This window comes from Somniosus microcephalus, chromosome 10, assembly GCF_052327205.1.
Source record: "Somniosus microcephalus isolate GS21.2 chromosome 10, FLI_Smic_1.0, whole genome shotgun sequence".
NCBI classification, from domain to species: domain Eukaryota; kingdom Metazoa; phylum Chordata; class Chondrichthyes; order Squaliformes; family Somniosidae; genus Somniosus; species Somniosus microcephalus.
In genome coordinates this window covers 178,926,910-178,951,383 of record NC_140996.1, presented here as the reverse complement: position 1 = coordinate 178,951,383, position 24,474 = coordinate 178,926,910, and the positions used below count along the sequence as shown (strand labels likewise).

The 24,474-nt window shown below is 43.9% G+C and overlaps 1 protein-coding gene across 2 annotated transcripts; it reads right to left on the bottom strand.

Moving 5' to 3' along the window:
• Nucleotides 1-348: 348 nt before the first annotated feature.
• Nucleotides 349-23,424, bottom strand: gpr12 (G protein-coupled receptor 12). 2 transcript variants are annotated; one of them, XR_015079764.1, is made up of 3 exons: nt 23,019-23,424; nt 16,815-16,921; nt 349-1,699 (listed from the first exon to the last, which is right to left on the bottom strand). XR_015079764.1 is itself a non-coding variant. In XM_085999265.1 (2 exons), the coding sequence occupies exon 2, from the start codon at nt 22,708-22,710 to the stop codon at nt 21,727-21,729; it is 984 nt and encodes a 327-aa protein (XP_085855391.1). In that variant the 5' UTR covers nt 22,711-22,732; nt 23,019-23,424; the 3' UTR covers nt 19,998-21,726. The 2 variants fall into 2 exon arrangements, 1 of the variants encoding a protein (XP_085855391.1); XM_085999265.1 differs by lacking the exons at nt 349-1,699; nt 16,815-16,921 and adding an exon at nt 19,998-22,732.
• Nucleotides 23,425-24,474: the final 1,050 nt, after the last annotated feature.

Below are 24,474 nucleotides of genomic sequence, written 5' to 3'. Positions count from 1 at the left end.
GGAAGAGGCATTGATAGAAAGATAACAAGTCATTGTTAATGGTATTGAACCTGCTTGATGGAGGGATTTGTCTTACATGGCAAATCTGACAAAAACCTTTTGTTGTGGGAAATCACACACAGCCAACATTTGTAGAACAAAATAAAACCTACCAAAAGCTACAACAGTTACACATTTGATTGCTTTTCATGTTATTACTTTCTTCAATTTCATTTAATTATATATGTAGGATGAGAAACTCCCAGAACATTCATTTCAAAGGTGTTATCTGAAGGAAAATGTGAATTTTGAAAGCTGGTTAAGAAAATGTTTCAGTACTTGAAGGGTTAAAAAAATTTTTATTGCTGTTGTATATAAATCAAGTTGAAATAATTCTGTGTTTTAAGAAGGTTAACAATAATGAAGTTGACAATAAAGGGAATAATACAAACTCAATTATACTTATTACATGTTACAGTCACTTAAAATGAAGACTGTCATAAAGCTGAGGTATTGATTTTCGAAGTTTCACTGACAAGACTATTAAATTGTCAGATTCACATTTAAAGATCAAATAAAAACTTTACCCCAATTGTGCAGCAGATTTTAGCATATTGATTTTTTTTTGTATACAGTTAAATAATTGTAAATATATAACTTAATTACAGAATGACAAGCTAAGGTCAGGATTATATTGAAATTAAGATTTTTATTAACTGCATAAAATGTTTATAAAATCTTTCAATGGCGGTTAATGTAATCATTCACTAAGCAATTCATTCTGCACAAAAACAATAGCAGACATGTGACCAAAAACTTGCCTCTTGTGTAAAAGTAATTAGATTTCCAAAATGTATTCTGTCTCTATTTGATGTTTTACTGTAGATTGATTATATTTTGTATATTTAGAGAATTGGGAAACATTTTATGCTTGGATCAGATTCCTGAGGAACGGGAAGATCCAAAATGTTAACCTGAAGTTCCTTTCAGATGCCAACTGACCACCTGATCATTTCCAGCATTTTCTCTTTTAAGTCCATATTTCTATTTTTCTCAGTGTTTCTTTTTATTTCTATGATTAAAATGTTAATTGGGAATCAAGAATTGTAGAGAATTGGCGTGATTGGAATTTGGTTCTGTCTGGTGCAATTCCATGCCTGCATCAGTTGTACATTTATCTGAAGTTAACTTGGATTGTAGTTCAGTGAACCTGTGTTAGGACGTGGGGATAGTGCAGGAAAGTGGAGTTGAGGTCAAAGATCAGCCATGATCGTATTGAATGGTGGAGCAGGCTCGAGGGGCCGTATAGCCTACTCCTGCTCCTAATTCTTATGTTCTTATGTTCTTTACCATAAAGGGTTTGCCCTCTTCTAGATATCATATTATATTCTCTACATTACATTCACAGATAAGGTGGCCAAATAGATTCTCAAGGAATCAATCCCTGTTCAGCTCCAGCCTTTTTTTAGCAGTGCTAATTAAATACTTACTGCTTTGCGCTAACACATCAGATGTGTGATGGATGTGTTCCACATTTTTCTTATACTCACACATCACACCTCTTTAATATCACACATTTTTCTAACACAGATGAAGCTGAGAAAATGGATAAAAATTGTGTGATAAGAAGGAAAACTGTTCTCTCTGTTGAGGCAGATGGTAGTGTGCTGTCCATCACTCTTCATATAAAATCTTTCGGCTGCATGAGTGCACAGTAGCTCTTCACAGAACAACAGGGAAAAAAAGCTATTATTCAGTAACCAAAGAATGAAAAAATACCTTTGCCAAGCTGACTATACCTGCACTGGATAACAGTACAAATAAAAATATTTGATCTTGTGTTAATAACGTGAGATTGCAGCTTCTGTTTCATGTTTCAGTGATAACTGATTCTTTAACCTCAGACTAATACAGGCTAGCTTCACTTACAGATTTCTGTCACAATAATTAATTATTGATTAAACATAGAGCAAAATTATTTTAAAAATGCCTCATGGGCTCCATTTACACTGCAGCTATTGGTCTGAGGGCAGTAGCTGCTGTTTGGGTTCCAGCCAGGAAACAACCTGTTTACATTGAAACAAAAGCAAAATACTGCGGCTGCTGGAAATCTGAGATAAAAACAGAAAAAGCTGGTCGACCTGAAATGTTAACTGTTTCTCTCGCTGCAGAAGCTGCCTGACCTGCTGAGTGTTTCGAGCATTTTATGTTTTTAATCCTGTTTACATTGTTTGCCTGCTGCCTGCACAGGACTGTCTCCAAAAAGTTAGAAACATAAATGTTGAGATAGCAACAGAGGAGATTCTCTACTCTCTGAACATTTAAATTAAGCTCCAGTATGTTGGTCCAGGAGGTCCAGTAGATCCCATGAGCACTTTGCAAGCCAGGTCTGACACCACATCGGATTTACATTCCAGGCTGTGTCAAACCGAGGTGATGTGGGACTACTCCTCTAGGTTATCTCACTCCATTTCACTTCAGAGTCGTGTCAGGTCCTGACTCTGGATTTACACTGCCAGTTTAACATTGTGCAAAGCTGATGTTGCTTTGCACTGATGTTTAATTTAGTGTGTAAATACATTCTAAAAATCACAGCTACGATTGTCAACAAATTTAATGGGCATTTTTCACAGTGTTTTTACTTAATCACTTCTGAAACATGTTTATGATAACACTGAAATATTCCTATGCAAATGACTGCAATTTCCCATTTTAATAAAGTTTCCTGCATGAGATAAATAACAGCCCAGAATTTGCTGGAGTGGGGCATCTTGCAGTGTGTCCTGTTAGTTAGACTTTTCCCCTCACCCTTCAGCCTGAAAATGTTTCGCCCTATAAGTTGCTGGAAGTGAGAGCTGACAACGGGGCATCTAGGACCTCGGTGAACGACGTGATCAACAGTCTATCTCCTTAACCAATGAGATTTAATGATTGAGAAAGAAACAGATGAATGACTGAAAAGGAGGGTGAATTAGAGTCAAATTAGGTACAGAAAGAGAAATAAAGCGAGGGAAAGAAAGATTGGATTGAGAGAGAGAGGAGGAAAAAAGTCAGAAAGGAAAAATAAGGGTTAAAATTTAAAAAAAATCTCCAACAATTGCAGGAAAATAAAAACAAGAATTAGGAGCAGGAGTAGGTCATACAGCCCCTCAAGCCTGCTCCGCCATTCAATAAGATCATGGCTGATCTTTGATTTCAACTCCACTTTGCTGCTGGATTCCCATATCCCTTGATTCCTCCAGAGTCCAAAAATCTATCTATCTCAGCTTCAATATACTCAACGACTCAGTATCCACAGCTCTTTGTGGTAGAGAATTCCAAAGATTCACAACCAGCTGAGTGAAGAAATTCCTCCTCATCTCAGTCTTAAATGGTCGACCCTTTATCCTGAGACTATGCCCCCTAGTTCTAGACTCTCCAGCCAAGGAAAACAACATTTCAGCATCTACCCTGTCAATCCCCCTAAGAATCTTATGGGGGAGAAATTCAGTTGTTTAGCGCCTCCCGTTAGTGCCTGGCGGGGGCGCCAATGAAGTAGCGCCGGGGTGAGGCGAATCCAGCACCGCACGCCAAAATCCAGTCGCTCCTTAGCGCCACTGCTAACAGTTAGCGCCTGGGGCTTTAACGCCAGGTAGATCGTGATGTCAGTGAGCGTACATCGCTCACTGAGCACCCGATCTGCCAAATTGATTATCGCCCCCTATCTTAGCGTCTTGCCCCGACAATGACAGGAAGAGGAGGCGTGAAGCAGGTGATTTGCGGCTCCAGGGGCGATATTTAAAGGGATCAGTTGCAGCTGTCAGGTTAGTGCTGTTTCACTGCTTCCTTGTCAGTGTGAGATTGTGCAAGAGTTTCATTCAGTCATTTAAAGATTCTTTAGTATCAGGAGTGTTGTGGCTACTAAAAATTTGTTACATTTATTTTGACAAAATTTTGAAGTGTTACATATTAATGGGGGCTGTATTGGTAGTCGACTTCGCACTCCCGGATCTACGATGAAGGGAGCGCAGGCAGCGAGAAAAATTGGAACATGTGGCCAGAGGGAGGAGGAGGGCCATCAGGGCTCTCAACAGGAGGCCTTACCCTCCAAGGGTATTCCGAGGGCACTTCTCCTACCTCCAATTAAGTGAGGAGCAGTGTATTAGAAGGCTCCGCTTCAGCAAGGATGTGGTCACTGAACTCTGCCACCTCCTGCAACCAGACCCCGAGCCTCAGATCAGGGCGACCATGGCTCTCTCAGTGGCAATCAAGGTCACCGTCGCCCTCAATTTCTTCACCAGCGGTTCCTTCTAGTCTGCAGCAGGAGATATAGCAAACATCCCGCCGTTCACCATCCATCGCTGCATCCGGGAGGTCACAGAGACTTTCTACAGTAGGAGAAGGGACTACATTTCCTTCCCCATCACCAGAGAGAAGCAGGACGAACGTGCATGTGGCTTTACCAGGATAGCGGGCTGCCCCATGGTGCAGGGTGCCTTTTACTGCACTCACGTGGCTTTGCGGGCACTGCATAACAATCCTGAGGCTTTAACATTTAATGTGCAGTCTGTGTGCGACCACAGACAGCGAATCCTCAATGTGAATGCCTGCTATCCTGGCAGCAGCCACAATGCCTTCATCCTACACCAGCCTGGTGTGCCAGCACTCTTCCAGCCGCACATCAAGCTCGCTGCTCGGAGACAAGGGCTATCCACTCTCCACCTGGCTCATGACTCCCCTCCGCAACCACAACACTCCTGCCCAGCACTCATATAATGAGAGCCTTGCTGCCACCAGGAACATCATCGAGCAGACCATCGGGGTGCTCAAGCAATGGTTCCGCTACCTTGACCGCTCGGGAGAAACCCTCCAATATTCGGCTGAGCGGGTGTTCCATTTTGTGGTGCTCTGCTGCATGTGGGGACAGGAGCAGGGACTGCAGGGAGGATGAGCAACCTGGCCACAGCACCATGGAACGGGGGGCCATTCAAGAGGGGGGAGTAAATAGAAATGTTGTAGTGGTAGGGGATAGTATTATTAGGGGGATAGATAGAGTTCTCTGCAGCCGAGAGCGAGAGTCCCGAAGGCTGTGTTGCCTACCCGGTGCCAGGGTTAAGGACATCTCCTCTGGGCTGGAAAGAAACTTGCAGTGGGAGGGGGTGGATCCAGTTGTCGTGGTCCATGTTGGTACAAACGACATAGATAGGACTAGGAAGCCGGTTCTGTTAAAGGAGTACGAGCAGCTAGGGGTCAAATTAAAAAACAGAACCTCAAGGGTAATAATCTCTGGATTATTACCTGAGCCACGAGTGAATTTGGCTAGGACAAATAAAATTAGAGAGTTAAATGCGTGGCTCAAAGACTGGTGTGGGAGAAATGGGTTTTGCTTCCTGGGACACTGGCACCAGTACTGGGGCAGGAGGGAGCTGTTTCGTTGGGACGGGCTTCACTTGGCCAGTGCTGGGACTAGAGTCCTGGCGGATCATATAACTAGGGCTGTAGAGAGGGCTTTAAACTAACTAGTGGGGGGGAGGTTCCTAGAGAGCAAATAATAAAAATGACAACAGAGAAGGTCATAGACTTAGGTAGCAGTGGGGAAATTAAAAACCAGAGCGTGTCAGGAAGGGGCAGAAGGTATGGAGTAAAAGGTAAAGTAATAAAAAGGGCAAAAGCAGGAACTAAGTGTCACAAAACATATTTGAAAGTTCTCTATCTGAATGCACGTAGCGTTCGTAACAAAATAGACGAGTTAATGGCACAAATAACTACATATGGGTATGATCTTGTGGCCATTGCAGAAACATGGCTGCAGGGTGACAATGCCTGGGAATTAAACATACCAGGTTATTTAACGATCAGGAAGGACAGGCAGGAAGGAAGGGGAGGTGGGGTGGCTATGTTAATAAAGGAAGGAATCACTGTAATACAGAGAAATGATATTGGGTCAAAAGATCAGGATAATGAAACAGTTTGGGTGGAGATAAGGAATAATAAGGGGAAAAAAACACTAGTGGGCGTAGTCTATGGGCCTCCGAACAGTTGCAACTCTGTTGGACGGAGTATCAATCAGGAAATGGTTGAGGCTTGTAATAAGGGAACATTTATAATTATGGGGGATTTTAACTATCATATTAATTGGACAAATCAAATTGGGCAGGGCTGCCTTGAGGATGAGTTCATTGAGTGTATTAGGGATGGGTTTCTTGAGCAGTATGTAACTGAACCGACCAGGGGGCAAGCAACCTTAGATCTGGTCCTCTGTAACGAGGCAGGATTAATTAAAAATGTCCTAGTAAAGGATCCCCTTGGAATGAGTGACCATAACATGGTTGAATTCCATATTCAATTAGAGGGTGAGAAGGTTGGATCTCAAACAAGCGTGCTAAGCTTGAATAAAGGAGACTATGAAGGTATGAGAGCGGAATTGAGTAGAGTGGATTGGGAAAATAGATTAAAGGGTAAGACGATACATGATCAGTGGTGTACATTTAAGGAGTTATTTTACAACTTCCAAAAAATATATATTCCACTGAGAAGAAAAGGGTGTAAAAGAAAAGACAGCCATCCGTGGCTAAGTAAAGAAATTAAGGATAGTATTCGACTAAAAACAAGGGCATATAAGGTAGCCAAATCTAGTGGGAGGATAGAGGATTGGGAAAACTTTAAAAGACAGCAAAAAATAACAAAAAGATTGATTAAGAAAGGGAAGATAGATTATGAAAGTAAATTAGCAAAAAATATAAAAACAGATAGTAAGAGTTTTTATAGTTATACAAAAAGAAAAAGGGTGGCTAAAGTAAATGTTGGTCCCTTAGAGGATGAGACTGGGAAATTAATGGTGGGAAATATGGAGATGGCAAAAGCACTGAATGAATATTTTGTATCAGTCTTTACAGTAGAGGACACTAAGAATATCCCAACACTGGACAAACAGGGGGCTATAGGGGGGGAGGAGCTAAACACGATCAAAATCACTAAGGAAGTGGTACTCGGTAAAATAATGGGACTCAAGGCGGATAAATTACCTGGACCTGATGGCTTACATCCTAGGGTCTTGAGGGAAGTGGCGGTAGGGATTGTGGATGCATTAGTAATAATTTTCCAAAACTCCCTGGACTCAGCAAAGGTCCCAGCAGACTGGAAAACTGCTAATGTAACACCCTTATTTAAAAAGGGCAGTAGACAGAAGGCTGGAAACTATAGACCGGTTAGCCTAACATCTGTGGTAGGTAAAATTTTGGAGTCCATTATTAAGGAGACAGTAACAGGACATTTGGATAATCATAATTTAATAAGACAAAGTCAGCATGGTTTTATGAAGGGGAAGTCATGTTTGACAAATTTGCTGGAGTTCTTTGAGGAAGTAACATATAGGGTGGATAAAGGGGAACCAGTGGACATAGTGTATTTAGACTTCCAAAAGGCATTTGACAAGGTGCCACACGAAAGATTATTGCTTAAGATAAAAAATCACGGGATTGGGGGTAATATTCTGGCATGGGTAGAAGATTGGCTATCTAACAGAAGGCAGAGAGTTGGGATAAATGGTTCATTCTCAGACTGGCAATCAGTAACTAGTGGTGTTCTGCAGGGGTCAGTGCTGGGTCCCCAACTCTTTACAATCTCTTTAACGATTTGCAGGAGGGGACCGAGTGTAACATATCAAAGTTTGCAGATGATACTAAGATGGGAGGGAAAGTAGTGAGTGAGGAGGACATAAAAAACCTGCAAGGGGACATAGACAGGCTAAGTAAGTGGGCAGAGATTTGGCAGATGGAATACAATACTGGAAAGTGTGAGGTTATGCACTTTGGCAGGAAAAATTGTAGAGCAAGTTATTATCTTAATGGCAAGAAACTGGAAAGTACTGAAGTACAAAGGGATCTGGGGGGTCCTGGTGCACGAAACTCAAAAGGTTAGTATGCAGGTGCAGCAAGTGATTAAGAAGGCCAATGGAATGTTGGCTTTCATTGCTAGGGGAATAGAATATAAAAATAGGGAGGTATTGCTTCAGTTGTACAAGGTATTGGTGAGACCGCACCTGGAATACTGCATACAGTTTTGGTATCCATACTTAAGAAAAGACATACTTGCTCTCGAGTCAGTACAAAGAAGGTTCACTCGGTTAATCCCGGGGATGAGGGGATGGACATATGAGGAGAGGTTGAGTAGATTGGGACTCTACTCATTGGAGTTCAGAAGAATGAGAGGCGATCTTATTGAAACATATAAGATTGTGAAGGGGTTGGATCGGGTGGATGCGGGGAGGATGTTCCCGATGATGGGTGAAACTAGAACTAGGGGGCATAGTCTTAGAATAAGGGGCTGCTCTTTCAAAACTGAGATGAGGAGGAACTACTTCACTCAGAGGGTGGTAGGTCCATGGAATATGCTGCCCCAAAAAGCTGTAGAAGCTACATCATTACATAAATTTAAAACAGAAATAGACAGTTTCCTAGAAGTAAAAGGAATTAAGGGTTACGGGGAGCGGGCAGGAATTTGGACATGAGTCTAGGTTCGGATCGGACATGGCCCTGTGGGTAGCGGAGCGGGCCCAGGGGCCGTGTAGCCTGATCCTGCTCCTATTTCGTGTGTCTAATTCTGTTAGATTCAGGAGATGGTTCTGTGATAGTAGATTGGCGGTTAGGATCAGATCAGCCATGATCTTATTGAATGGCGGAGCAGGCTCGAGGGGCCGATTGGCCTACTCCTGCTCCTATTTCTTATGTTCTTATGTTCTTATGCTTCACAACTTGGCCATCATGAGGCCCCAGCCCTTGCCATCAGGGATTGCAGGACCAACTCAGGAGTAGGAAGAGGGAGAGGAGGAAGGGGATGACGAGGATGAGGAGGAAGAGGACAAGGAGGAAGAGGACGAGGAGGAAGAGGAACAGGAGTGAGGGAGGAGGCAGCCGCTCAATCGGCCTTCTGGAAGAGCGGTCTGTGACTGCCTCATCAGACTGCGGTTCCAATAAATTAAACCCCAGATCCCCGTTGCTCACCAAATCCCTATCATTCCATTCCTGTCGCAGGCCATATAACAGCGCAAAGCTGACATGGGAGACACCACAAAATCATCCAAAGCCAATTAATAAATTTATCAGTAATCAGTGAACACATATTTACAACAACAATATTAGCTATTCACCCTAGTGCAATCCCTTAGTGCTCTTCGTTACAGTGCCTTTGCCTACTCCAGTGCTCCTATGAAGTGTTGGCCCAGTGGCTGTAGCAGGGTGGGTGGGAGGCTGCTGAGTGTCCGTGCGGGAGACTTCATACAGCCTTGCAGGACGCCCTCGACCAGCTCTGAGCCTGGAAGGCCCGGCTGTAGACTGCACCACCTCAGCATGCGCGGCAGCAGTCTGGACTGGCTGGATGACAGGGAGCGACAAGCGCAATGGTGGAGCGGCAGTGGTGGGAGCAGGAATGCTGTCATCCTAAGAGAGGACAGCAGGTTCCTGCTCCACTGACCCACTGCCACTCCCCCGGGGCAGCACCACAGCATCCCTACCAATCTGCTGGAGCACAGATTGCTGGCCTGCTGCGACACCGTGAAAGCCACGATGGCAGCAGTCAGAGCTTGCTTGGCATCAACTGAGACTGCATGAGAGCAGTCTGAGAATCAATGGCATCAAGCATAGACTGCATTACAGTACTAAGACGTTGTGTCGCTTCTGCCTGTGCTGCAATGAATGCAGCGACATCACCCATGAGGCATGAGGTCTGGGTCGCCACGGTCTCTCTGGGAGTCCACCATCCTTTGCAGACTGCAAATGATGGGCTCCATGGTGTGTGCAGAGCTCTATGCAATGTTGGAGGTGGACTCCTCCACGCTCCTTACCATTGCCCACAGGCTCTCGGGCACCCTTGCCATTGCACCCATCATCTCCATGTGCATGCCCATCACCCATCTTCTAAAGACCTCCCCATCGAGGTCCTCATCTGAGTCCTGTGCAGCAGAACTCGCATGCGAATTCACCCTCCGGGAGCTGGCCCTCGAGCTACCCTTTCCCCCTGGCCTTGCTGCAGCCTGCTCGTCACTGGTGCATCACCCTGTGCAGATGCTGCTACTATACTAGCCTCTAAAGAACATGTAGTGCCAGTATCTGAGCTGGTGCCTGCGGGTGAGACATGCAGTGACGCGGAGTGTTCTTCGACCTCTTTTTCCACCTCGCTCTCAACGATGCCCTCAGGGACAAGCTGCTCAGCTGCTTGCTCATTATCTGAAAACATAAAGGCACAAGAGTCGGGTTAAGGTGAGGGGAGGGGGGCAGGAAGGGAGAAAGGCATGCATACAGCATGATTAGCTGGAAAGTGGGATCGGCATGTGGGGTGAGGGGGAAGTGGGATGTGAGAAGAAGGATTAGGGATGAACATACTGTTGTTGTCCCCAAGGGGGTCAACGTCGCCGGTGGCCACGGCGCCCACCACCTGGCGCCCAATGATTTGCAGCACTCTTTCCTCCAGCTCAGACAGTGGTTGGGTGTCGGCTTGTCTCCCGCCTGTGCGCTCCTGCTCCCTCCTGTTGTGAGCCACCTTGGCCTGCAAGAGAGAGGAAAGTGTGTGAGTGAGTGTGAAGCAATGTGTTTGGGAGATGTGCCTGCCACAGTTGAATAACTGTCATTGTGTGCAAGGTGTGAGATGTGGGTGTGAGTGTTGGTAGATAGAGATTGTTGTTGGGTGAGCGTTGGGGGTGTGGTGCTTTGGCCAGTGTGAGCAGACTGTGGTTCAGACGGTGGTATGTAGCATTTGTTGAAGCATTGACTCACCCTGACCACCCGAGTGAGGTCGGTAAATTTCTTCTTGCACTGTGTGTGGGTCCTGGGGACCACAGTGCTGCCCGAGACCTGCTGGGCTACCTCCCTCCACATGGCATGGAAGACTTGCGGCGAGGGCCTTCGTGCCACTTCTTGGGTACAGCACCGCCCTCCGTCTCTCCACAGCGAAGACCAACACCTCCAATGTTTGGTCGCAGAATCTGTGAGCTTTCTCCCTGGGCCATTGATCTGCTGTATTGACACCTCCTTCAGTGGTCTGGTTCCTTCTCCTTGGCCTTCTCCTGCTTGCTGAGACAACCGCTGACCCATGACTGAACCTCCCCTTTAACAACTGGAAAGAGCCTCTGGCAATGATGACTAGCGATTAGACTGCACCTGAAATTGCTTAGCGCTTTGAATCTAACGCCATTGAGCTAGTTCATTAGCACTTGATTTAGCGCTCCCATCCATTCTTTGCACGATGACACTGAATTTTGCGTGCAGCGAGATTCATTAGCGCCTGCCGCTAAATCCCAAACTTTTCAGAAGTCAGCGCCCATTCCTGGGCGATAATGAATTTCGCCCCCTATATGTTTCAATGAGATCACTTCTCATTCTTCTAAACTCCAGAGAGTATAGGCCCAATCTACTCAATCTCTCCTCATTGGACAGCCCTCTCATCCCAGGGATCAAGCTAGTGAACCTTTGTTGCACCTTCGTTGTATGTCCTTTCTCAAATAAGGAGACCAAAACTGTGCACAGCACTCCAGGTGTGGTCTCACCGAAACCCTGTACAGTTGTAGTAAGACTCTCTTGTACTCCAACACCCTTGCAATAATGGCCAACATGCCATTTGCCTTCCTAATTGCTTGCTGTATCTGCATGCCAACTTTCTGTGTTTCCTGTACGAGGACACCTAAATCTCTCTGAACACCGACATTTAATAGTTTCTCACCATTTAAAATATATTCTGTTTTTTTATTCTTCCTAGCAAAGTGAATAACCTCACATTTCCTCACATTATACTCCATCTGCCATCTTATTACCCACTCACTTAACCTGTCTATACCCGCCTCACAGCTTACTTTCCATCTAGCTTTGTATCATCAGCGAACTTGGATACATTGCACTCGGTCCCTTCATCTAAGTCATTAATATAGATTGTAAATAGCTGAGGCCCAAGCACTGATCCTTGCGGCACCCCACTAGTTACTGTCAACCGGAAAATGACCCGTTTATCCCTACTCTTTGTTTTCTGTTCGTTAACCAATCCTCTATCCATGCTAATACATTACCCCCAACCCCATGAGACCTTATCTTGCATAGCAACTTTTTATGTGGCACCTTATCGAATGCCTTTTGGAAATCCAAATACACGACATCCACTGGTTCCCCTTTATCTACCCTGCTAGTTACATCCTCAAAAAACTCTAATAAATTTGTTAAACACGATTTCCCTTTCATAAAACCATGTTGACTCTGCCTAATTACATTATGATTTTCTAAGTGCCCTGTTACCACTTCCTTAATGATGGATTGTAGCATTTTCCCAATAGCTGATGTCAGGCTAACTGGCCTGTAGTTCCCTGTTTTCTCTCTCCCTCCTTTCTTGAATAGCAGGGTTACATTTGCTACCTTCCAATCTGCTGGTGCCATTCTAGAATCTAGGGAATTTTGGAAGATCACAACCAATACATCCACTATCTCTGCAGCCACCTCTTTTAGAACCCTCGGATTTAGGCCATCAGGTCCAGGGGATTTGTAGGCTTTTAGTCCCATTAATTTCTCAAGTACTTTTTCTCTACTGATGTTAATTACATTAAGTTCCTCACCCTCATTAGACCCTTGGTTCCCCACCATTTTTGGTATGCTTTTTGTGTCTTCTACTGTGAAGACAGATACAAAATATTTGTTTAAAGTCTCTGCCATTTCCTTATTTGCCATTATAATTTCACATGTCTCAGCCTCTAAGGGACCAACACTTACTTTTGCTACTCTCTTCCTTTTTACATACTTGTAGAAGCTCTTACAATCTGTTTTTATATTTCTTGCTAGTTTACTCATATTCTATGTTTTCCCTTTTTATCAATGTTTGGTCGTCCTTTGCTGCTTTCTAAAGCTCTCCCAATCATCAGGCTTACTACTATTCTTCACAACAGTATACGCCTCTTCTTTTAATCTAATACTATCCTTAACCTCTTTAGTTAGCCATGGATGGATCACTTTTCCCATGGAGTTTTTATTTTTCAATAGAATGTATATTCGTTGAGAATTTTGGAATATTTATTTAAATGTTTGCCACTGCTTATCTACCGTCATACCTTTTAATCTAATTTCCCAATCTACCTTAGCTAACTTGCCCCTCATACCTATGTAATTGGCTTTATTTAAGTTTAAGACTCTCATTTCCGGCTGAAGTATTTCACTTTCAAACTCAATGTGACATTTTCTCAGATTATGATCACTCTTCCCCAGAGGATCCTTTACTATGAGATTACTAATTAACCCTGTCTCATTACACAATACAAGATCTAAAATAACCTGTTCCCTGGTTGATTCCGTGATATACTGTTCTAGGAAAATTTCTCGAATGCATTCCATGAACTCATCTTCCAGCCTACCTTTGCCAATTTGATTTGTCCAGTCTATATGCAGGTCAAAGTCCCCAATGCTTATTGTATTACCTATGTTACAAGCTCCTGTTATTTGTTGATTAATACTCCAATGGTATAGCTACTGTTTGGGGGCCTATAAAGTATTCCCACCAATGTTTTCTGCCCTTTGTTATTATTTATCTCCACCCATACTAATTCTACTTCCTGATCTTCCGAGCCAAGATCCTTTCTCACTACTGTCCTTATGTCAGCCTTTATTATCAAGGCTTCCCCCCTCCTCCTTTTCCATTCTGCTTGTCTTTTCTAAACATCAAGTACCCTAGAATATTTAGTTCCCAACCTTGGTCACCTTGCAACCATGTCTCAGTAATGGCTATTAGATCAAAGCCATTTATCTCTATTTGTGCCACTAATTCATCTATCTTATTATGAGTGCTTCATGCAATCAGATAAAAAGCCTTTAATTTTGACTTTTTACCATTATTCCCGACTTTCACCTTATTCACTGATGCACTTTTACCGTTAAACTCTCTGGCCTAGAAATTCGGTGGAGCCCCAAACGGGGCGCCAAGCTCGCCTGGGCGCCGGAATTACCGCTGCGAACGGAGCAGTTGTGCCCGCTGAAAATTCAGTTTGAGCGCCCCAAGAGGGATGCGGGGCACTGCTCGAGGCACCCCGCGTCCCTCTTGGGGCGCTGAAACTGAATATCGCAGTGCAACGTCCCGCAGCACCACACACTGCGGCACGGCGGGCTGCGGTACTGCAGGCCTTCCTCCCCTTCTTAAGGGGGAGGGGTCTGCACCAGCGCGATGACCGATCACGAGTGCCGGCAAAAGAGCCCAGCACTGAGGAGAAGTGCCGGGCTCTCGGGACACAGCCGGCACTGCCCGGGGGGAGGGGATCAGGAGGCTGGGGATGGAGGTGATGGCAGGCGGCCACCGAAAAAATGGCCGCCCCGCACCTCCACCTTAATTTGCGCCACTACCGCCACAGGTAGGCCCCGTAAACTGGGCACGATTTGCGATCGGCATTACAGAGGCGGGTGCGACCAAATATCGCGATCAGGGTGGTAGCGGGGCACTGCGCACATAGATGATGTCATCGGTGGCGGCGCAGCGCTACTGGCTAATGCCGCCATTAGCGCCCCGCTAAATATTGTGGGAGGCGCGGCCAGTGGCGCTAAAGCCATTGAGTGCCCTCTTTAGGCGCTAACTGGTGGCGCAGCCCACCGAATTTCTAGGCCTCTGTCCCTTCCTGTCACACTCTGCTTATCTTTACCCAAATCACTACACTGCTCCATTGCTTTGACTTTTCTCTTTAGGTTTCTGAATTTCCCCTCACCTGACCCTCCTACCCTCTCCCCCCACCCCTCCCCACTTTTTAGTTTAAAGTCCCACCTCCAGCCCTAGTTATTCAATTCACCAGGACACTGGTCCCAGCCCAGGTTAAGTGGAGACCGTCCCAATGGAACAGTTCCCTCTTTCCCCAGTACTGGTGCCAGTTCCGCATGAATCAAAACCCCTTCCTCCTGCACCACTCTTTGAGCCATGCATTTAACTCTCTAATCTTCTTGTCCCTATACCAATTTGCACATGGCTCAGGTAACAATGCAGAGATTATTACCTTTGAGATTCTGATTTTTAATTTGGACCCTAGCTCCTCAAATTCTCTCAGCAGAACCTCATTCCTAGTTCTACCTATGTCATTGATGCCTACATGGCCCATGACAACTGGATCCTCCCCCTCCCACTCCAAATTCTTCTCCACCCACAAGGAGATATCATTAACCCTGGCATCAGGCAGGCAACAATGTCTTCAGAACTCCCGGTCGTGACTGCAGAGAACAGTATCTATCCTCTTGACTATACTGTCCCCTATCACTACAACATTCCTTTTTACTCCCCACTTGAATGGCCTCCTGTACCATGGTGCCGTGGTCAGTTTGCTCATCCACCCTGCAGACATTGCCCTCATCCACACAGGCAGTAAGAACCTTATACCTGTTGGACAAGGGCAAAGGCTGAGGCTCCTCCAGCACTGCACCTGGGGTCCCCTTACCTACTTGAGTTGCAGCTACACCCTCCTGTCCCTGACCACTAACCAGAGCTGCACCACTACCTAACCTAAAGGGTGTGACTGCCTCCTGGATCAAAGTGTCCAGATAACTCTCCCCCTCCCTGATGCCCCACAATGTCTGCACCTCAGACTCCAACTCAACAACTCTGAGCTGAAGTTCCTCGAGATGCAAACAGTTACTGCAGACGCAGTCGTCCAGGATCACGATGCTCTCCGCAAACTCCCATATGCTGCAGTTGCGGCACACCACCTGCACTGCCATCCCTTTGTAACCATCTTTTATTTATTTAGTTAATTAAAAATTATGTATTACATTAACTTAGCTTATAGTTTTGTTTTTAATGAATTACTAGATCTAGTTTAAGTTCTAGGTAGATTAAATTAAATATTTACCTGTAACACAAAGCACTCCAAGTATTGGAGGCAAAAAGCAGCACCTCCTTCCCACTCTGCAGAGAATTTCTACTCTCTCCAAGTTCCCGAGTTTAACACTCTGTTTAGAAGCACTCCGTTTAAGATCACACTGTGCAGACCGCAGAATGAGACTCCACAGTTTAAACGGTTCCCTTTTTGGGTCAGAGAGGTTGATAGGCATTGCATGGCATAAATCTGGTCATTAAAATGGTACTTACGTTGTTAAGTAGCAGCCCTAACTTTCTATGGTGAGTTTAATTGGCAATTAATGCGCAAATGCAGCAACTTCATGAAACTCACAGGAACAGGGAGGATGAGGGTGAGCTGCCATTTTCACGAGGCGAACGGTGGAGCGGCACAATTCATCCAGCAACTTGTGGTGATTCGCTGTTCATGGGGTATCTCTTCCTCGCCACAAGTTGCTGGCCGACTTACACATTAATAACGGCAAGCGCCATTAAACTCGTCGTTATTTTGACAGCAAATTCTGGGCCAACATATTTCTGAGAGTCTCATTGTCATTCATTATCAGCGATTAACCTACTTAACTTTCAGAGTAGAACTGACAGACTTTAACCAAATTTAGGAACATAAGAATAAGGTACATCAGAAATGATTGTTGTTTCTAACGGGAATAATGATTTAGGACTTTGATACTGATCACATCTCAGAATCTTAGCTCAGGTGGATAACAGTTGCTACTGAGCAAGATACCATGGATGACTATTATTGTCACTTTCAGCTAGCATGCATTGACAATACAGGGTGAATTTTAACTCCTGGGGGAGTCCACAGCCTTCCTGCCTAGGAAGCTCTGTTGGAGGTCTCTGCCGATTTTAATTCACATCCCGCTGACCAGCTGTTAGCCCAAAATAGGTGGATTAGGGCAGGTAACCATCCTGGAGTCCAGAGGCCACTCACCGACGCCAAGGTAAGTCTCAGGGGGAGATCAGGACCATTTTGTGGGTGGGAAGAGGGTAAATTTTTGACTTACCTTAGAGGGCATGCTCTTCCTTCCTCTTGGTTTTACTGAGCAGGGTGCCTGATTTGCATATATTCATCATGAGGCATCCATCTGCTTCTGGTGGGCGTTTCAGCCGTCTAAAAAAAAGTGCATGGTTAAAATGGCAGCCAGCAAGAATAGAGTGGGAGTACGCTGTTAGTACAGCCAGGCCATTTTAACTGTGCACCTATTCCTGCTGGGCGTGGTGGGTTAAAATTTCCCCTTACATGTTTTGCTCCAGGACTGTGCATGTTTCTTCAGTTAATAGTTGAAGACAATCTATTTTCGCAGAGAAATCCTAACCAAGTAATGCTGTCTTTAAAATGCACCAGCTGGTGCTGTGCCGACAGTAATTTGTGAGTGATGTTAGTTGCTACAGACTGACGGCTGACTGCACTCCTGTGGGGTGATCGTGAGTTTGTGCGACAGTGTAAATCGGGTGATAGCAAGTCTGCAACCCGTGTGACATCTCTCCCAATTCTTATTTACAGAAATAAAAACTGGGAGAGACGTAAAACGGGCTGCCGACTTGCTATCAACCGTTTTACACTGTCGCACAAAATCAAGATCTACCCCCTGTATGTTTACTCAAACCCATGTCTGGATTCAGGAAAGGTCCCAGCAGATTGGAAAACTGCTAATGTAACGCCCTTATTTAAAAAGGGAGGTAGACAAAAGGCTGGAAACTATAGACCAGTTAGCCTAACATCTGTGGTTGGTAAAATATTGGAGTCCATTATTAAGGAAGCAGTAACAGGACATTTGGATAAGCATAATTTAATCGGACAGAGTCAGCATGGTTTTATGAAGGGGAAGTTATGTTTGACAAATTTGCTCGAATTCTTTGAGGACGTAACAAACAGGGTGGATAAAGGAGAACCAGTGGATGTGGTGTATTTGGACTTCCAAAAGGCATTTGACAAGGTGCCACACAAAAGATTACTGCACAAGATAAAAAATCACGGAATTGGGGGCAATATACTGGCATGGGTGGAAGATTGGCTATCTAACAGAAAACAGAGAGTTGGGATAAATGGTTCATTCTCGGGCTGGCAATCAGTAACTAGTGGTGTTCCGCAGGGGTCAGTGCTGGGATCCCAACTCTTTACAATCTATATTAACGATTTGGAGGAGGGGACCAAGTGCAACGTATCCAAGTTTGCTGACGATACAAAGATGGGAGGGAAAGTAGTGAGTGAGGAGGACATAAAAAACCTGCAAAAGGACATAGACAGGCTAAGTCAGTGGGCAGAAATTTGACAGATGGAATATAATGTTGGAAAGTGTGAGGTTATGCACTTTGGCAGAAAAAATCAAAGAGCAAGTTATTACCTAAATGGAAAGAAACTGCAAAGTGCTACAGTACAAAGGGATCTGGGGGTCCTGGTGCATGAAACACAGAAGGTTAGTATGCAGGTACAGCAGGTGATCAGGAAGGCCAATGGAATCTTGGCTTTTATTGCAAGGGGGATGGAGTATAAAAGCAGGGAAGTCTTGCTTCAGTTATACAGGGTACTGGTGATGCCACACCTGGAATACTGCGTACAGTTTTGGTTTCCATATTTAAGAAAAGATATACTTGCTCTCGAGGCAGTTCAGAGAAGGTTCACTCGGTTGATTCCGGAGATGAGGGGGTTGACTTATGAGGAAAGGTTGAGTAGGTTGGGCCTCTACTCATTGGAGTTCAGAAGAATGAGAGGCGATCTTATCGAAACATATAAGATTGTGAGGGGGCTTGATCGGGTGAGTGCAGGGAGGATGTTTCCACTGATGGGTGAGACTAGAACTAGGGGGCATAATCTTAGAATAAGGGGCTGCCGTTTCAAAACTGAGATGAGGAGAAACTTCTTCACTCAGAGGGTAGTAAATCTATGGAATTTGCTACCTCAGAGAGCTGTGGAATCTGCGACATTAAATAAATTTAAAACGGAGATAGACAGTTTCCTAGCTGATAAGGGAATTAAGGGTTATGGGGAGCGGGCAGGGATGTGGATGTGAGTCTAGGTTCGGATCAGCCATGATCCTATTGAATGGCGGAGCAGGCCCGAGGGATCGTATGTCCTACTCCTGCTCTTACTTCTTATGTTATGTTATGTCTGGGGCATTGCTTTCTATTCTCTGAATACTAGTGAGGATTTTTTTACTGATGATGACCTGATAAAACAATCAGCTCTTTTCATTGATAAGAAAAGTATTTTTTAATACACTAAGTGGCGAAAATCTAAAATACTTAACCAAATATGAAACTTTTGTGGAATATTTATAGTGATGATAGTGAAACAAAATTGCCGCCTGTTTGCACTGATCCTAACTGGCAATGGTAGCTTTATACTATACTGTACTTTTGGCACCAGCATGGCAAAAATCCAATGTGCAGTATAAAGACAGCATTAGTCAGTCACTTTTCTTCAGTGATCACTATAGCTGCTTTATGGAATTTTTGATGTGGCTCACTGAAGCAGACACTCACTTCTGATGGGATGACAAAAACTACTAATAAACCATATAATGTATGAACATTCTGCACAAGTAAGTAAATTGACAATAAACAAATAAGGGACATTAGATGAAAACTTAGTGAATTGAATTTGGACAGTCTCGATCCAGGTTCTATTGAGTATGGCTTCATTGCACAGAACTGCCACTGATTTGGCAATAATCCACAATGAATTGGCAGTCTCACTTGGAGAGGCTGCAGTATAGCAGTCCAGCATATGGAACAATGTCACACTGGTGCAGCAGAGAGTACTGTTCTGCATTTGGGGTTCAGATACTTTGTTGGTGGAGAGTAGAGGGAGATTTGCTCTGAATCAATCCATACTCTACCTGCCTGAAAGTGCTTGACGGTAACATTGATTGTCCAAAAAGGAATGTGTTTCATTCCCCAGTACTAACATTCTTCACCTTTATAAGCACAAAATCACAAAAGAAATTAAGAAAACCATGCTGACAAGAATTAAATTGAAAATAATTGGAAGCAAAATAATACTAAAAGAGCTTTCAGTAAAATTCAGTGTACTCCCAGAAGTGAAATTCTTCGAAGAATAATTTTGTTAATTTGTTCTCAGGGTGTGGATGAGACAGGCAAGGCTGCATTCGGTGACACAGCACATTGGAGTTCTACTTGTCTCAACTGTATCCCACACAGTAAATGCAACAAAATTCTTTAAGAAATGACTTTATTTCATCACATTTTATGTATACAAAATTAATAACAATTTACAATGAAAATTACTTTCATCCAAATGATAAAAGGAGAATGAAAGGAGAATCAGTGCTGTTTCCTTTTCTATACGACATGATTGTGCCATTTTTGCTAAAATAAAGTGCATTTCACTATTAATATATAAAAGAACACATTTCCACATAACATGGTGCTCTTACATTTATTGTTCAGTTGCATTTTCACAGCTATAAACAGACAACAGCTACCCTCCTCTCACCTGTGACATTAGATGTCAGGCTAGATTTAAGTATTTTCTGTACTTACAAACACTACTTACAACCTTGCACTACATTACTTTGCTTACTATAAAAAGTAATTTACCAGTGATATCTATCATTTTAGATTGTTGCTGCCAATTGTCAGTTGTTCAAGGGTGGAAAAACTATATTGCAGGGATGTAAATGACGATTGTGAAGTGGCAATGACCTAGTACCTGTAAGAAATCATCACCACCAGTAAAATAAAGTAAAGTGCAACAAAGTGACTTAATAACAAATCATTTTTGTGGTTTTAAATAATATTTTATTATGTTATGTGTGGTCCCTTTTACTGACTAGATTATTTTAGGAATTTTTTTGATGCAATCTAGAGGGGATCAGAATTCCCGTGTAATTTTGTTAATTCAAGGTTAGAATGGAAAATATGTTCAAATGCAAGCAGGAGACAGTTTAATTTTCTCAATGCCTTTAAGTTTTTAAAAATTATTTTTAATATGCAATGGCTACTGTCTAGGGCACAAATTAGTTGTTAGTGTCAAACCACAGTGCCTAATGCTCAGGGTTTTAACAAGCATAATTTATTTAGTGAGAATGTGCATGGAGTCTATCACAGTATATAGAATATGGGTAATAAGGAGGCCTATCAGGATTCATTGTTTTTAAAACGTGCTTCTCTCTCCCCACACACAAATTCAGTTATTGGTTCTAACAGTAAATTTCTCAAAACTACAGCTAAAGGAATAGGAAAACAAAGCCAAAGTCAACCAGTTTAATACCTCAAGTAATGTGTTATGCTGTTCGTATATTGAAACTACTAAGAGACTAACACATACTTAAATGTTCGAGCTTATTGATAATGGTACTTTGTCTTTCTAACATTTGTTTATTGAAAGTATAATACATAATCTAGGGAACCAACTATATATTGTTAATACATTAAAACCTTTCACACTCAAACATCAAGGTGTTGAAAATCCTGGTGAATATATGTGGTGCTTTATTACGGCATGTATGGAAAATGGCATAAATTAAATAGGTTCATAGTTTACTGATGGAGGGAAGCGTCTCCAAGTAATTTAAAATACTAATCATCCCCCCTATAAAAATGTAATATTTATACATAACACACCAGTAACATAGAAACGTTAACCACAGTAACCTTTTTGTTAATCTTCGTATTTTTTAAAGCTAAATATTGCATGGGAAATGACATTCGAAGAAAAAAACGAACCCTCCCAGCCAGCACATTCTTTTTGTAACACTGCTTTGAGTTCAGCGATCTCATTCCAGCTCCAGTGAGGAGAAAAAACATTCCCCGGGCCGCAGAGGATTGACCTGAAGATAAAAATCGCAAGAAGCATTGAAGTGAAATAAATCACGGTGCATCGACAGCTGTGGGGAATTGCCTGAGAAACGTACTGTTGGTTTTTTTTTTAAACTGGCCTCTTTCGGCAATTCATTATACGTCGCTAGGGGACCGTGCTCGTAATAAGATGTTGGGAGGGATACACCCGCAACATATAAGCCAGAGCGCCTTCTGGATCTCCTGGTTTCGAAAGGCGTAGATGACAGGGTTAATGATGGAGTTGTAGGTGGCTGGTAGCAGGGTGGCGTAGGTATAGATGGATGGGTAGGTGTAGTCCGCTATCAAGCAGTAAACGGTGAAAGGCATCCAGCAGGCAGCGAAGGTGCCTAGTATGATGGCTAAGGTGGAGACCCCTTTCCTGGTGGTCACGTAATGGGACGTGGCCAGGAAATGGTGCTGTAGGGCGATCTGATGGGCGTGTCTCATCACAATCTTACAGATCTGGATGTAGAGCTGCAGCATCATTGCAAACATCAGCAGGAAGGACACCGAGAGCACGGCCACGTTGTTTTTCGTGAGGGGTTTGATGACGCTACACGTGGACTCGTCCTTCAGACAGTTCCAGCCCAGGACAGGTAAAAAGCCCAAGCAGGTGGACACCCCCCAGAGCACGATCAGCATGATGTAGGTAAAAGTGACCGTCCTTTCCGAGTTGTAAGTCAAGGCGTAATACAGGGAGAGGTAGCGATCTATGGTGATGGCCATCAGGCTGCAGATGGAGGCGGAGAAGGAAGCGACCACCAGCCCCACGGTGACCAGCTTGGCGGCTTCCGATTGCAGCAGGTAGCCGAAGGCGAAGTTGGCGATCAGCCCGACGCCCGCCAGCAGGTCGGCCACGGCCAGGCTCCCAATCAGCACGAACATGGGCGCTCGGAGGCTGGGGCTGTGGAATATGGTCACCACCACCACGGCGTTTTCGCAGGAGATGACCGTACCCGAGGTGCACAGGACGATGTCCCAAGGATTCACGCTCTCCGCGAACGGGACCACAGAGGCAACCGCTGCAGAGGTATTCTCGGCAGGCTGAGCCACCCAGCGACCATATTCACCAGATGTATTTTGGAAGTCTTCGTTCATTATCTTTTCTTTTGCCCTAACGCTGGCAAAGAGAGGTATACATTCTTGGTTACTGCAAATACCCACCATTTACATGAAATAAAATGAACCTCCTTCTGTGACTATCAACAGTAAATGCCCTCTAGATGTACATTGATCATATTATTGCATCGATATATATACATTCCTCAACAATTACTTGCAATGAGATATATTTAGAACTATTACAATGGTTCACTGAATCGTGCCATCGAAATATGAACATTTCAATTACAAAAGAAATGCACAAATATTAATGACAAACACGTTAAAACCATTCTGCAGGTTACCTCGCCTGTTTGATGCAAAGACCCCATGTGCTCCTTATTGCTGCACCATCTCCCCTTGCATTTTTTCTTGTCCCTCCTCTCCTCAAAGTCTCAGCCCCGGCCGTAGGACGAGACAGTCCCCGGTTGTTAAAACACCGGCTCAAAGCCTTTGTGCGTGCCCAGATGTTGCTGTGGCCGCCGCCGCTGCTGCCCCAGCCTCGCCGGTGCGGTACATCGCTGACTGAGCTGGCAGTGAATCCGCTGGATGTGTGAAGGGGAGCAGCTGAATCACTGCACCGACGTCATTCACAGCAACAAGAGTCAAGCAGAGACAGCCACCAGCCAGACAGACAGTGCATGTATTAAAGGGATCTCCACGGTTAGCAGCGCGCCCGACTGTAACAATTCAATACAAGAGGATGCGGTTCACGCAATGGCCCGCCTCATTATCAGAAGATGAAGCGGGAAATAGGATGCAGATCCAGCCACTTGGAAACATTTAAAACCATGCGTGCATCATCGTCTGCTGGGGCACCATGCTTTATACCAGAAGATGTTTTGCCCAACGTGATACCCTTGGTGTCCTGTCCCGTCACTGGCCGCAGTGCTCAGGCTCGAACCAATCATGAACGGTGTGGCTGTTGTGCAGTGAATTATCACCCAGGGTTTTTTTTTGCATTATTGCATGGGCATGTCATATAAGTAAAATAATATACAATAACTTAAATTGAGGAACAAGCTGAGCAATAATGCAAGAATGGATGTCCAAGTCTTAACATTTGATTTATATGCTGTTAAAACCTGTTATTTATACCGACGAACAGAATGAATAGACAATGCACGTCTATCAAAGCATCTGTGGTCAGAACTCAACAAATACATAATTAAATATCACTTCCTAAATGAACCCACTATACCAACAATAAAACTGTCCACTCGGGAGCTGAAGCCGGAAAATAGAGAAATGGCACTTCTGTTAGTCCTTTTGTCAAAACACATTTCCACCAACAACCTTAAATGATAAAGTAAGCTTGCTACCTTTTTATGATGCATGGAGTTATATATTAGGCCACTGTAACAATTACTTTTCAGCATACAATGTTTTAAATAGCACACTTCAAGAAGATGCTTTATCCTTATGAGCAATAATAGGAAATGATCAGTAAGACAAGTTTCTCGATACAATGATATCTTTATAATAAAATTAAAAGTTTTGGATAACAAATATACAAAAATATTAATCTAATTGTTAAGTCTGTGTGTTATAGTGAGAATTACTACACAGACCACAAGAGTAAATTCAACAGGTCTTTACTGGTTGGAGGTCGGACTATACTGAATACAATATTATTACACTGTGCTTATATACCGGTGTGGTCACCACCGGTATTACGTATACAGCAGCCAAAGAAAGTAGTACCTTTCTTAAGGTGGACCAGGCTTAAGTTCTCTTAAGGTGGAACAGGTTACATACACC

Coding starts and splice junctions, on each gene's coding strand:
- gpr12 (XM_085999265.1), bottom strand. CDS start 22,710: ATGAACGAAGACTTCCAAAATACATCTGGTGAATATGGTCGCTGGGTG.